Source organism: Littorina saxatilis, linkage group LG3 (assembly GCF_037325665.1).
Source record: "Littorina saxatilis isolate snail1 linkage group LG3, US_GU_Lsax_2.0, whole genome shotgun sequence".
Taxonomy (NCBI): Eukaryota; Metazoa; Mollusca; class Gastropoda; order Littorinimorpha; family Littorinidae; genus Littorina; species Littorina saxatilis.
This window is the reverse complement of record NC_090247.1, coordinates 58,569,849-58,584,320: the sequence shown is the minus strand read 5'-3', so window position 1 is coordinate 58,584,320 and position 14,472 is coordinate 58,569,849. Positions and strand designations below refer to the sequence as shown.

The window sequence follows — 14,472 nt, the reverse complement described above, 5'->3', positions numbered from 1 at the left end:
GTGTGTGTGTGTGCCTGCCTGTGTGTGTGTGTGTGTGTGTGTGTATATATATGTGTGTGTGAGCTATTGAATGTGTGATCGATTGATTCATTCATTCATTGATTCTTTGATTTATTGATAATGTTAACATAATAAGGGGTAGCCTTTGTCCGTCGCATATCAAACTTGTGTTATCTTAATGTAAGACTGACACTAAAGTAGTGGCTTTGACAAATTACGTGTGACAGTCAGTGGCCTACGTAGTTCTTGAGCATCCCGTTGTCGCAATGATTCCAAGATTGAAGGCTTGTGTACGTATGTACGCAAGGTTTCTGGAAGATTATCTGTTTCTGTGAGATGAAAAACTAAGCGTTCTATGTCCTTGTATTCGTTGAGTGTTTTTCGTCTATGTCAGTTTGAGTCCAAAAGCATGCTTTAGAAGGCACAGTAAGCCTCCCGTAAACCATCACAGAGCTCCCCGAGCGTCTAAATACAGTACAAGCATACTTCCATTTGAACGCTCACCGAACGGGAACACTGATCCTGGCTGCTTTCTGTCGAGCGTGAGACATTTTCAAAGAATTTATTTTCGTAGACTTGTTCCGTTAACAACAACGGCGCCTCGTTTTTGCGCTAGACCTAACTTTTAAAATCTAAATAATAAATTGACAGCTTGTTACACAAACATTCTTTAATCATAAAAGAATTCGTTTTTCATCAAGACAAGATCAGAACAATTCGAAGTTGTGAAAGTTTAAAAAAAGAAAAGCCCGGAAGCAGGGTCACGCAAGGGTCGTAGCAGACGACGGCCGGTTTATCAGTGCAAATCGCCGTTCCTCTCAACAGTCAAAAGCCATCGCTAGAGTTCTTGTGAACCACAGCCGTTGTTTCGTGCATAAAAAAAACGTGCTATTGTAGATAAGCTCACGTCGAGTCGCATTCAAATGACTAACTATGACGACTGCATTGTGAAAAGGGAAAACTGGATCACACGGGTTCACGATGGCTCAGGGGTAAGATAAACCACGCAAAAATAAATTCTTTGAAAATTGTTCGCTCTTTACGGAGGGCACCTAGGATGTTTAAATGAAATGGTGTTTGTACTGTGTGTAAAAGCCTGACCGTATCTGTGATGGTTTACGGGAGGCTTACTCTGCCTTTAACATAGCAAACTGATAAGAAGATACTGGCGTTATTCAAGTCAGAATGTAAACCATTCACCATCTCAGACCAGATACTGGCGTTATTCAAGTCAGAATGTAAACCATTCACCATCTCAGACCAGATACTGGCGTTATTCAAGTCAGAATGTAAACCATTCACCATCTCAGACCAGATACTGGCGTTATTCAAGTCAATGTAAACCATTCACCATCTCAGACCAGATACTGGCGTTATTCAAGTCAGAATGTAAACCATTCACCATCTCAGACCTCACCTGCCCTGGGTTTTTTTACACGTCCAGTCCAGTATCATTACACCATAACAAAATGAAGTGAAGAAGACTCACTTAAAACCGCAGCGATAAAGACTGTTCTATAATATATATCTGTGGTTGAAGTTTCACTGATGGACATTTTTAACGTACTTGCATGTAGACCGGCACGGTTGGCCTAGTGGTAAGGCGTCCGCCCCGTGATCGGGAGGTCGTGGGTTCGAACCCCGGCCGGGTCATACCTAAGACTTTAAAATTGGCAATCTAGTGGCTGCTCCGCCTGGCGTCTGGCATTATGGGGTTAGTGCTAGGACTGGTTGGTCCGGTGTCAGAATAATGTGACTGGCCCGTGAGACATGAAGCCTGTGCTGCGACTCCTGTCTTGTCAGTGTGGCGCACGTTATATGTCAAAGCAGCACCGCCCTGATATGGCCCTTCGTGGTCGGCTGGGCGTTAAGCAAACAAACAAACAAACAAACGAACTTGTAATTCAGTCTCCATCTTTCTCAATGTCCCTCTCAGTCTTTCCTCGTCCCTTCGTCGAGTTCCCCCCCCCCCCTCCCCCTGCTGCTAATTACAGGCATCCAATAATGAGCAGTGAGGGGGGGAAAGTAGAAGGAGAGAGAGGGGAGAGAGAGAGAAAAAAAAAAAACTAACTCGTGTTGCAGGAGCATCCTTTGTTGCAGTGCGCGAGACAGCTGCGAAGCTCGTGCGAATGATTGGCTGCTGCTTCTGGGTCGCGCGCGACCTTGCTGCTCGCAGAAAACTGTCCATAGCAAGCCGTTTGAGTCAAGTGATACTTTTCAGGAGAGAGAGAGAGAGAGAGAGAGAGAGAGAGAGAGAGAGAGAGAGAGAGAGAGAGAGAGAGAGAGAGAGAGAGAGAGAGAGAGAGAGAGAGAGAATGACAATTCTTTATTTTTGGGGGGTTACAAGAATGCGCATAGATATGCTTTTTTTGCATCTGGCCCTCGCCAAAGAGGGACTAATCTACTACTACAACTATTACTAAAGACTCATTACTTCTTCTTCTTCTTCAGCATTCCAGAATTGTCTGGTGTGAGCTCGTTTGCCCATTTGGGTTCCCCACACTATACTCTGAGAGCATAGTCAGCTTCACTCCGCTTTTGTTGAGTAGGCATGCTGGGTATTTTCGTGTTTCCATAACCCACCGAACTCTGACATGGATTACAGGATCTTTTCCGTACGCACTTGATCTTGTGCTTGCGTAAGTCACTAGCAGGTCTGCACATAAGTTGACCTGGGAGATCGGACAAATCTCCACTCTTAACCCACCAGGCGGCAGCGACCGGGATTCGAGCTCACGACCTCCCGATTAGGAGGCCGACGTCTTACCACCACGCCACTGCGCCCGTCTACTCATAAATGCATAATTGTTGAAGGGGGGCGGGGGGTGGGGAGAAAAACAAGAGAGAGAGAGAGAGAGAGAGAGAGAGAGAGAGAGAGGAGAGAGAGAGAGTGAGTGAGAGAGAGAAAGAGAGAATGTGTGTGTGTAGTTGTGAGTGTGTGTGTGTGTGAAGGGGGGGGGGGGGTATGTGTGTGTGAGTACATGTGTGTGTGTATGTGAACTATTGTAGTAATTACGCCATAATGATACCCTTATTAATAGAAGGCAATCCAGGATCTAGATTGTATACTTTATTATGAATAGTTACATGATGCCAGAGTGGCGCTAGTGCCGTCTTGGTAGCTATGAATTTTAGGACTGGATTTCGTGTTTGAGAGGGAAAAGGGTTCACTGAGTTGCTTGCCGGGAGGAGGGGGTCGGTTGAAATCATAGTTTAGCGTTTGAGAATGTAATTGTAAGTCTCTCCTTGAGTATAAGGGTGTATTTGCAGGGTAAGGAGGGGGGGTATTTTGGACCCCCCCCCCCCTCTCTCTCTCTCTCTCTTGACCCAGCCCTGAGTTTGATAACTTGTATCGAGGTTCCTGGGTGTGTTAGCCTCGCTAGATGTACGATCAGGAGAATGTAAGACTCAGTTATACGTTTACCCCTTCACAAATTGTAAAAATCACAAAAAATCCCCCGCAAAATGCCAAAACTTTCATTTCTATTTCGGCAAATTTACAGAAGAAAATAAATCCCAGCAACACGTATGAAAGTAGTTAATTCGTGTTGTGCTTGCATCGGTGTTGGTTTTTTTTCGTATAAAGGAACGTTTTGCCACGAAAGGGTTACCATACTAAAGGAGGCTGGAGCAGACGACAGATGCAGGGAACAGAAACGGCCAAGCGGGGAATTATCTCGATAACTTGACACTCTCGGTAATACTTTTGCAAATTCAAAAGATTCATTCATCGGGAAGTGCTCTTTATTACGGCAGTAGTTTGTTACGAAATTACAACTCAGCGGAAACACGTCCCTTTCCGAAGATATTTGAGAAGCCCTCCATTTGGTTCGGTCTTTTCTTCGTCCGTTCTACTCCTCCCCACCCCCCTTGTTCCTCTCTCCAGTTCTGTCCCTGAACCTCCTCTGACAAGATCCGCCTCCGCTCCTCCCTCCTTTCCGCCACAACACCCTCTCACCCCCTCACAGTTCTCACGCAGTTGAAAACAAGAGTTGTGGAGCAGAGTGTGTGTGTGCGTGTGTGTAGTATCACACACCGTGAAATTCGCGCGCTGCCTTTCATTCTCAGTCAGTCTCCCTTGTGGAGTTTTTGTGTGTGTGTGTGTGTGCCAGTGTGCAAACATCCTGATACGATTTTTCACTAACCACACAAGCCAACGACGTTTATAGTTCTAAGTCTACGACGCGTCAGTTCACATTTTGAACCCGTACATTACTTACTGTACAAAAAGGGTGTGGTTGAAATATCGGTCTCCAGACCGTCGAGATTTTTTTCTCTCAATGAAGCTGTGAATCAGTGACCCGCGTGTGTGTGTGCGTTTGTTTGTTGTGATCTCAGACGAAACGGACGATCGTGATTGTACGAGAGGCTTTGATTGTGCCAGAGTTTTCAGTTCCCGTACCAGATTCCAGCGAATCAGGCGTAAACTAGATGTGACCTGGATTTACTGAAAATGTCAAGATCACACCGGATTTTCTTCGCCGTCAAAACCTTCGCAGTTTAGAAGCCATCCTGCGGCCTGGTGAAATCTCAAAAGATTTGATAGAGAGATGGGCGTTTTAAAATGAGGGTGCGGAGAGGGAACGCTGCGGCTGTCGTCTGCTACTTTGCTGTGTTTGTTTGGATCGGGTTGTTTCTCCTCCCTTCCCGTGTTCTGTGCAAAGGTAAAGACGATTGAACTCTCTCTCTGTTTCTGTCTGTCCTTCTGTCTGTCTGTCTGTATCTTTCTTTGTGTGTGCATCTGTCTTTTTGTGTCTTTTGTCTCTGTCTCTGTCTCTGTCTCTCTCCTCTCTCTGTGTGTCACTCTGTATGTCTGTCTGCCTGTCTGTCTGTCTGTCTGTCTGTCTGTCTGTTTGACTCTCTCTCTCTCTCTCTCTCTCTCTCTCTCTCTCTCTCTCTCTCTCTCTCTCTCTCTCTCTCTTGTTGTTGTGATCTCAATGTCTGTTCTGCTTCTGCCTGTGTTTTGGGTGTGTTTCACTGTTTGTGTTTTTGTTTGTATTTGATTGTCTGTACCAGTACCTGTGTTTGTGTTTGTGTTTGTTCTTTCCTTCTACCGTTGTGTCTGCATTCGTTTATATTTGATCTTTCCTTCCTCCTTTATTTGCGCATTTGTGTTTAATCTGTCCTTCCACCCATGTTAATTGTGTATTTGTTTGTGTTTGAACTCTCATTACATCGTCCTCAGTTCGTGGGAAAAAAATGTGAACGAATCTGGGGTGATCTCTACAGGATTGTTTAGGCCAAAAAAAAAAATAGGTCTGTTTACGGTAACATAGGCCCAAAAAATAGGGTCGGTAGGTCGGAATTTTTTTTTTCTTTTTTTTTCAAAAAAACATATTTTTACGTTATTTTGCAAAAAAAACAAGATTTTTTTTTTTTTTTTTTCCAAATGCCAAAAAAAAGTCTAGGGTCGCGCGAAAAAACTAGGGTCGGTCGGGTTACCGTAAACAGACCTATTTTTTTTTTTTTGGCCTTATTATCTGAGGAGGACGGAACTCTTGGGTTTTCTGTGTTCATCAGTTGTAGTCTTAAAAATGAATGAAAGAGTGATGCATCTTTTGAGGCTGAAAACTTCCATTTCTGCATGATGAGGTCTGGTTATTTTTTGTTTGTTTTTTGTTTGATTTTGTTTTAACCCAGAGTTCCACTCCCTGGCCTAGATCTGACCGAATTTTTTAAATCGATTTTCCTCCACAAGAGAGAGAGATAAAGAGAGAGAGGGAGAGAGAGAGAGAGAGAGAGAGAGAGAGAGAGAGAGAGAGAGAGAGAGAGAGGAGAGAGAGAGAGAGAGAGACAGACAGACAGACAGACAGACAGACAGGCAGACAAACTGACCGACAGACACAGATACAGAGATAGAGAATGAGATGTAGGGGGGGATGAGTCAGAGAGAAAGAGTGAGAGACACATAGAGAATACTACATGGCTTGCTGTGTCGTACCAGATTTACACGAGTTGTTACGTTTAGTCAAGTTTTGACTAAATGTTTTAACATAGAGGGGGAATCGATACGAGGGTCGTGGTGTATGTGTGTGTGTATGTGTGTGTGTGTGTGTGTGTGTGTGTGTGTGTGTGCGTGCGTGCGTGCGTGTAGAGCGATTCAGACCAAACTACTGGACCGATCTTTATGAAATTTGACATGAGAGTTCCTGGGATTGATATCCCCATACGTTTTTTTCATTTTTTTGATAAATGTCTTTGATGACGTCATATCCGGCTTTTCGTGAAAGTTGAGGCGGCACTGTCACGCCCTCATTTTTCAACCAAATTGGTTGAAATTTTGGTCAAGTAATCTTCGACGAAGCCCGGGGTTCGGTATTGCATTTCAGCTTGGTGGCTTAAAAATTAATTAATGACTTTGGTCATTAAAAATCTGAAAATTGTAAAAAAAAATAAAAATTTATAAAACGATCCAAATTTACGTTTATCTTATTTTCCATCATTTGCTGATTCCAAAAACATATAAATATGTTATATTCGGATTAAAAACAAGCTCTGAAAATTAAATATATAAAAACTATTATCAAAATATTTTTTCGAAATCAATTTAAAAACACTTTCATCTTATTCCTTGTCGGTTCCTGATTCCAAAAACATATAGATATGATATGTTTGGATTAAAAACACGCTCAGAAAGTTAAAACGAAGAGAGGTACAGAAAAGCGTGCTATCCTTCAGAGAAAGGGGGAATGTACGTTCTGGCTCACCGATTCCGACAGACCCTAAATATTAACGCAAAATAGGCTTCTGGACTAAACTTTTACTAAAATGAAACATGCGACAAAATCAGAAAAATACTGCATAAATCCATACAAAAAAAAATACAGTAAAGTAAGGTTGTTTTGAACCAATGCCGGGTCTGTCGGAATCAGTAACCCAGAACGTACATTCCCCCTTTCTCTTATACAACATTCTTAAGCTCAATACGCTCTCTCATTTACAAACTTTACTTCATATGTTCTTTCACTGTTAGAATTATATCTGATACATGCAATGTGACTGTCTAAACGAATAGTTAACTCTTTACAAGTGATTCTATTTTTACTTTTTCTTCCCGTCCTATTTGAATCCCCTTTTTTAAAAACTGCTTTTTCAGATCTTCTATATCGAGTGGCTTGTTATATTCAGCTCGTGTTTTTGTTTGAATACTTGCTTTCTTACTTTTGTAGTCATCAAAGTCTGTTTGTATCTGTTTGAATTCTTCGTCAGAAACTTTTGAATCTTCAAGTGCTTTACTGATAGACAGTTTTAGGCTAGACAATTTTGATGATGCAAGAGTGGAAATGGATTCGTGTTTTTCAAGCTTTTTCACAATTTTTTTCATTATAGCTGATGCTATAAATGATAAACCACCAACTGCTGCTGCGACACCACCTAGGATTAGAGAAACTGGAGTCCCTACTCCGGTAGCTAACAGAATTGTTCCCGTTACACCTGCAGCTGATGCAAGGATAGTAGAACCAGTGCTGGCATTAGAAAGGCTGTTGTAAGTTGTTGAGTACTTACGTCTAGCGCGAGAATATTTTTCTAATTCATCTTCTAGTTGTTTTTGTATATTACTAATGTGTGCCAGTCTGAATTGTTGACTTTCTGCTGCACTTTCATCAATATTAGGATAAAGCTTCACACTGCTAGTCATCTTTTTAATGTAAAATATAAAATATTTATCTTAATTCTCACTGGCCAGTGTTTCTGCTAAGCTTTGAAGCTGTTCATTGCTTAACACCTTATCTGTATAGTAGAAAGCAATCAAATCAAGATAAGTAAGATTAATACTTCTTATTTCTGTTAAATTATTTATATCTGCGTTAACAACAACATTTTGGTTTGACGTCTGTTTTTTTATTGTGTTAGAATCCTTTTGAACAGCAATAAATACTCTGACTTCTTCAACATTTAATGGTCTCCAGTTGAGATTTATTCCTCTCATTAGAACAGTGTTTGTGGTTTCTTCCCTTTTCCTAACAACTATATCAAATATCATAGTTGCATTCTGCCCTATTGGAAGCTTGGGTATAAAATCGACAATGGTGTCAGCGTCCTTTTCAACACTTTGTTTTCTGTGAATGAGATAGTTGTTCTTATGGAAAGGTTTAACTGCAACTTCTCCCCTGCTGTTAATCGCAGGAACAAGGCTAACAATTAGTGGTTTAGCATTGATTGACTTACGGAATGTGTCGTCTTTTCCAACAAGAGTGTATGGACTCACAAATTCAAACTTCATTTCCCAGTCAATCTTTTTGATAACAGGACTAAGTACCCATTTTTTATTCTGATGTTTCCACATGTAGAATGTGTCATCGACAATTGGATCAGGTACATTAACATCACGGATTTGGCCTAGTTTGAGAAATCTTGGTTTCTTTTCATCGTCGATTTCCTTTCTCTTGTAATGACCAGTGTCTGTAAACTCGAATGCATACACTGCACCAACTTCAGCATTGCTCTCAAAGTCGATAGCGTCTGCTAAATCTTTCAACTCTATAGTTGAACATGCAACAGGATAAGCTATTGTAGGTCCACTCGACATTTTAATACTCAATATTTTATGGAACTATTTCCAATGTAATGTTAAACAAACAATCAACTGGTTGTCCACTTTGATTTTTCAGATCAATGTGTAGGAATTCATGACACCCTTCCTCCAAGTCCTTGAACTGAAGTGTCTTAAATGTTGGCACGTGCATTTTACAAAAAGAGGCATCACTCGGTGGAAGAATCCTAAGCAGATCAGAACGCTGATCATTAAAGAGATTATAGGATGTGTTAAGCTCTCTCATGTGAACAAACAGTACACTGTTAACATCCATGTCAATGGGACGTGTTCCCTTGTATAAATTTGTAATTCCAAGCATATCAAGGAGTTTGGTTGGAAACTCAACGTTTACTTCTCTAGTTTTGGGCATAGTAAGAGTAGCAATGAGACTTGCATGATTTAAACTCGCTGTAATACCTACTGGAGCAAACAATTCTTTCTCTAAAGTGCAGAAGTCATAGTAACCATCTTCTACAGAATGCGTTTTACCATTAATTCTAACCCAGTTGTTAGCCTTTTTTTTACTGATATTATACCAAGTAACCTTGTACATAATTTCATGCAGTGCAACTTTCATTCCTCCATTTTGATTGTTGATAGGGTTTGCAAGTTTAACTGGCACACTAGTCTTCACATTTGTTAGTGTGATAAACATTTTTTATTCAACAACAAAAATGATTCAGTATAAATTCAACAAAGACATTAAATACAAAACTGGACCATATTACAATCCAAAGACTATTTCTTTCCATGAGTTGGACTTTGCTGTAACAGAAACAGAATCCATTCGCGTTAAAGTGCCTGACCCATTCCATTCTTACCTAAATCCCCCAATCAAAAATGATAGTGTTCCAAAGATGTGGAACTCTCACCCAATTCAGTTCTATCAGAATCAGTTAAACTTTGCAATATTCTGTGCAACCACAGGATGTGGAGTGTCCTATGCAGACCACATGAATAATTCAAACTTACTGACAAAGTGTGTGTACACATTTCACGTTTACTATCAGTGCAGGAGAATCTTGTCTGAACTTCAGGCACCAATGCCGCATGAAAAGAGCTGGAACCCATTCAACAATAGGATAAACATGAAAGTGTATGAGCGTCTCTGCAATGAATTCAATATAGATTTTAAGACCGACTTTAGGCAAAAGCAAGACAAAAACCATGGCATGGGAACACTATATTTATGGGGTGTCCACAGGAGGTATAATTTTGATTACTGGCCAGGTCATACATCTTTTTCTTCAAATGTGCAGGTACAGTTAGGATCAATAGAACAAGAGCACCACAATGCATGGACTACTTTTATATTAGACACCGGCAAAGGTTTCACTGGATCAGGTGTTGAAAGGATCAATGAATCTATCCGAACATATGCGTGGTGCTTGCTAGGCTCGCAGGCACAGACACGATCAAACATAATGAGAACAAGCACAGGGTTTGGTGCACAGAAACAGTTGTTATCAAATTTAGAAGATGTCATAAACTCTGCAGTTGATCTGCCTTCCAGCATCAAAAGGTATCAAGACTCTCTCCGTTATGCAAGATCAAAAGTTGACTTTGCTGTTGGTAACGGCCTTTACATGTTACCTTCTGATCTCCAGCTGCAGATTGGAACAATAACAAATTATAACAATGAAATCATTATTGCTAGTGACACCCAGCCGCTTGGAAAGGGTGAAGAACTGAATTCAGAAATCAGAACGATGCTACAGCCATATCACAATGAACAGAAACAAAGCGTGACAAGTGAAGATCGGGCTGCAGGTGAAGATCATTCTGTCACTAGGGATGATCAAGCTGTTAGTATTAGTGATGATCATGAATCGCAGAAGACTGCTCTAGTAATTGGTGGAGTGGGTGTAGGCTTACTTTTGCTTTATTCTCGTTAGCAGAACACCTGCAATTAAAACTATTAGAGTCCAGAGATGTTCAGCCATGAAACCAACAACTTTACCTGCAAAAGATAACAGCCAGCTAACAATTGAACCAATGATTCCTGGAAGTGCATCCAAAGCTTTTGCTGCTAGTTTCTTTAATAGTTCTGCAATGTGTTTGAGTTGTTTCTTTACCCATCCCGGATCAGATGGAGGTGAAGGTGAAGGTGGAGGTGGAGGTGTGACAGTGCCACCTGTGAGTGTTAACACTAATGTGCTTATTGCAAATCCTAACGCAGTTAGTATACTAGCTATTGTGATTCCCTGCTCTCTGAAAAGCGTTCTAATTCTTTCAGCAAGAGTTGTGTCTTCGTAAAGGATTCTTTGAATTGTATTTTTTATTCTGCTGACCTGTGTTCTCAGTTGTTCTCTATTGTTACTTAGAACTTCTAACCTTATGGCTTTCTCCTCCTGCAAATCTTTTAAACGCTTAGAAATTCTGTTTTTTACTTCTTGTTCTAGGTTCAAATCATCAGCATCAGCAAGTTTTTGTTTCTCTTTGTTTATATCTTCATCCAGCTGACCTAGTTTTGACAGATTATTTGCTATTTCACCTCTGATGGTTTGTAGTGATTGATTAAGGGCTTCTATTTCTCTCATAGGTAATAGTTCATGTGGAGTCTTCAGTGAAGTTTCCTCAGAAAAAGAAGTTTCTATCTCTTGTATAAGTTGATCAGCCTCTTCTGCGAGTTTATTAAGATCTTGCAATGGAACAGATTCTATTTGAGTAGCAGTTGGTAGTCCTAGTTCTGCTTGTTGAAGTAAGGAAACAACATGGGAAGGTGATGACCGTATGCTAGGCACAATATCTAATTGCCTAAGTCGATTAGCAGTAAGTTTTTGTTTTAGTGAAACTTTTGATAGAAACTTAGCAGGATTAGATTTATATGTAAGTTGGACTTTTTCTCCTTTATCGCTAGTTGTATATAAATGATTTGCTTCCATTTTGAACTGGTTTGGATCTAAAACATCAGGTTCTTCTCCTAAACTTTTGTAGAAATCTCTAACTTTACCTTCCAGAAGTTCATGTCGTGCCACCTCATAATGCAGTGAATGATGATAGGGAACCAAAGGGATTGCTTCGCTCATGTCGTCCGCTGGCTCAAATAAATCTTCAAATCCACCTTCTGCCATTTGTAACTTATTTTTTATTTTGAAAATAAAAAAAGATGGCACAATCGTTCGGTTCTGTTCTTGATCCTTACAGAAGGCTGAAAGAACCTCTCGGGGTAAAAGGAATAAGGCAAACAGTTATAGTTACAAATAATCCTTCTACTATTGATCAGAATGAAATACTTACTGTTAGGTTTCCTAATCTAGGTAAGAACGATGTTATTGTACCAGGCACTGTAAGACTATCATTCAAATTAGAATTAGAATCTGGCTCAGATGAAAATAGGACTTTGGCTTATAATGTAGGAAGAGCAATTGTGAGGAAGATTACTGTCAAACTGGAAGGGCGGGAAGTGATGTCATTGAATAATGCAGATGTATTTTTAGTTTATGCAGATAATTGGTTGACTGACAATGAAAAGAAAAACAGAGTGTTTCAAGGGATTCAGTCAGACAATGGGATAAAAGTTAGAATAGGAGCAGGAGATAAAGCTGACAACAAAAAAGATAACGCTGTCAATGTTGCTTTTGGAAACAAATTTTGTATTCCACTTGACTTTGAACTCATAAATTCACATCCTCCCTTCTATCAAGGAGCATTGCGTGACAGGCTGTCATACGACCTGACTTTCAATAGTTATGATCGTGTTATGCTTTCACAAGACCCGGAAGCAAAGTATAAGGTGTCTGGAATTTCTTTAGAGTTTGATGTTGTAAACCATCCTGAACTGGCTAGACTTATAGAAAATCAGTACAGTTCTAAGCTGCCTATCTATTATGAAAGAGTGTTGAATCACAGTACACTTTCAAAAAGCCAGGCTGATCCAATCTGGAACATTAACTTGAATACACCAGCTAGGTCAATGAAGGGAATACTTATGTTGTTTGAGGAACCAAAAGATTCATATGAAAGGCAAATAGAAAAGTTTTACAATCCACTAATCAATAGAGTATATTGCACAATTGAAGGGCAGCCAAACCAAATATTTGCATCTGGCATGCTGCCATACCAACACTATGATGAAGCAAGAAAGTACTTTACTGGAGGAAGATTGAAAGACCCAACATCTGATCTTGTGGCTAAAGATCTACATTTACACGGTGTTGGCGTAGAAGATTTCTTGACAAATAAATATGCGTTATGGCTGGATCTCAGAACAACTGACGACAACAAACTGCATGGAAGTGGAAGGCGAATTGAAAACGGATCAGAAGGAATCACAATACAAATTGAAAAGGAAGTAGGGAGTAGTAGTAAATCAGTTAAGATCTACGTGTTTGTTGTGTCAGATGCGCAGTTAAACATCTCTGAAAGCAGATTACAGGATATTGTTTATTGAACGTGTTAAAATGAAGTATCTAGATTTTCTTCCAAAAGATCCACACTGTTCTTTGATTTGTGGGGCAACAGGTTGCGGCAAAACAAGATATGTTTTGGATTTATTACAGACTGTTTACATAAATCACTTTGAACACATAGTCATATTCTGTCCAACCATAAAGCATAACAGAACATACAAGGAGAGAAAATTCATATGGTCTGATCAAAATATATTTATTGTAAATCCTTCTGATCGTCTAAATGTTTGCTTGGAGCATTATTTCGATCTTTTTCAGAACACGCCAACACTGTTTATTATTGATGACTGTGCAGCAGAACGTGACATTGTTAGAAAGAAAAGTGCACTAGCAAAGCTTGCATTCAGTGGACGACATGCATTAATATCAGTTTGGATATTAACACAAAAATACAATGCAGTTCTGAAAGACTTTAGAGAGCAACTCAAAACAATAACATTGTTCTATTCAAAGGACCGTGACAGTTTTGAAGAGTGCCTTCGAGAAAATGATGTCATTGAAAACAAACAGGAGAGAGAAAGAATAAAGAATAATCTGAAATCTTCTAAGCACTCGAAACTGGTTTTAAAAACTGATCAACCAGTTCAGTATGTATGTTTGTAGAAATCCTTGCTAAGTTCTTACCAAGTTCTTACTCAAGTTCTTACTCAAGTTCTTACTCAAGTTCTTACTCAAGTTCTTGTCAAGTTCTTACTCAAGTTCTTACTAAGTTCTTACCCAAGTTCTTGTTAAGTTCTTGTTAAGTTCCTACCTAAGTTCTTACTCAAGTTCCTACCTAAGTTCTTGTCAAGTTCTTACTAAGTTCTTGTTAAGTTTTTACTCAAGTTCTTGTTAAGTTCCTACCTAAGTTCTTACTCAAGTTCCTACCTAAGTTCTTGTTAAGTTCCTACCCAAGTTCTTACTCAAGTTTAATTACTAGATTTTTATTTTATTCTGCATCAAAATAAAATGAACTGTGATGAATTGCTGATGCAGACTTCTACAGATATTGAAATCTGTGACAGTAGGACTATACCTGATAAAAAAGAAAGATTGTATTCACTTGCTGTTTGTGGAAAAACAAAACACTACCTTGGGCAGCAGTTAACTGTGGAAGAAGTACAACATCTTTCCTCAGAAGATATAGAAAAGTATCATGGACGGTATGAATCAGTGCTTGGTTCTAAGATGGTTAGAAGTATTGGACAGACTGTTATAGGTTTGTACACAAAGATTTTTGGACATTTTACACCTCTCGACTCGGAGGAAGACTTAACACATGATCTAACTCATGACCCTGTTGTTTCCAAGTCCCTCGAATCTCTTGCCTGTGGTCTGTATTATCGATTTGGTGCTTTATTAGTACCATTTGTTGCTGGATTAATTACTTTCAAACACATTAATTTTCAGAATAAAAAAGATGACAGATCAGTTGAAGCAGACAGTGGAGCAGACGAAAATACCAGAAGTGAACACAGTGACAAAGAAACCTGGTAGAGTAGAAGCAGGAAAAAAAACTAGCCGAATGGAACAGACAAAAAAAGT

The 14,472-nt window shown here is 39.8% G+C and overlaps 1 protein-coding gene across 1 annotated transcript in view; it reads left to right on the top strand.

Annotated features, from left to right (window-relative positions):
• Positions 1-4,022: 4,022 nt before the first annotated feature.
• The window catches only part of LOC138962790 (uncharacterized), a 22,142-nt gene continuing 11,692 nt past the window's right edge, over positions 4,023-14,472 (top strand). The window contains exon 1 of the mRNA XM_070334750.1: positions 4,023-4,664. Within this exon, the coding sequence (XP_070190851.1) occupies positions 4,565-4,664 (100 nt within the window). The 5' untranslated portion in view covers positions 4,023-4,564. The remainder of the gene's footprint in view (positions 4,665-14,472) is intronic.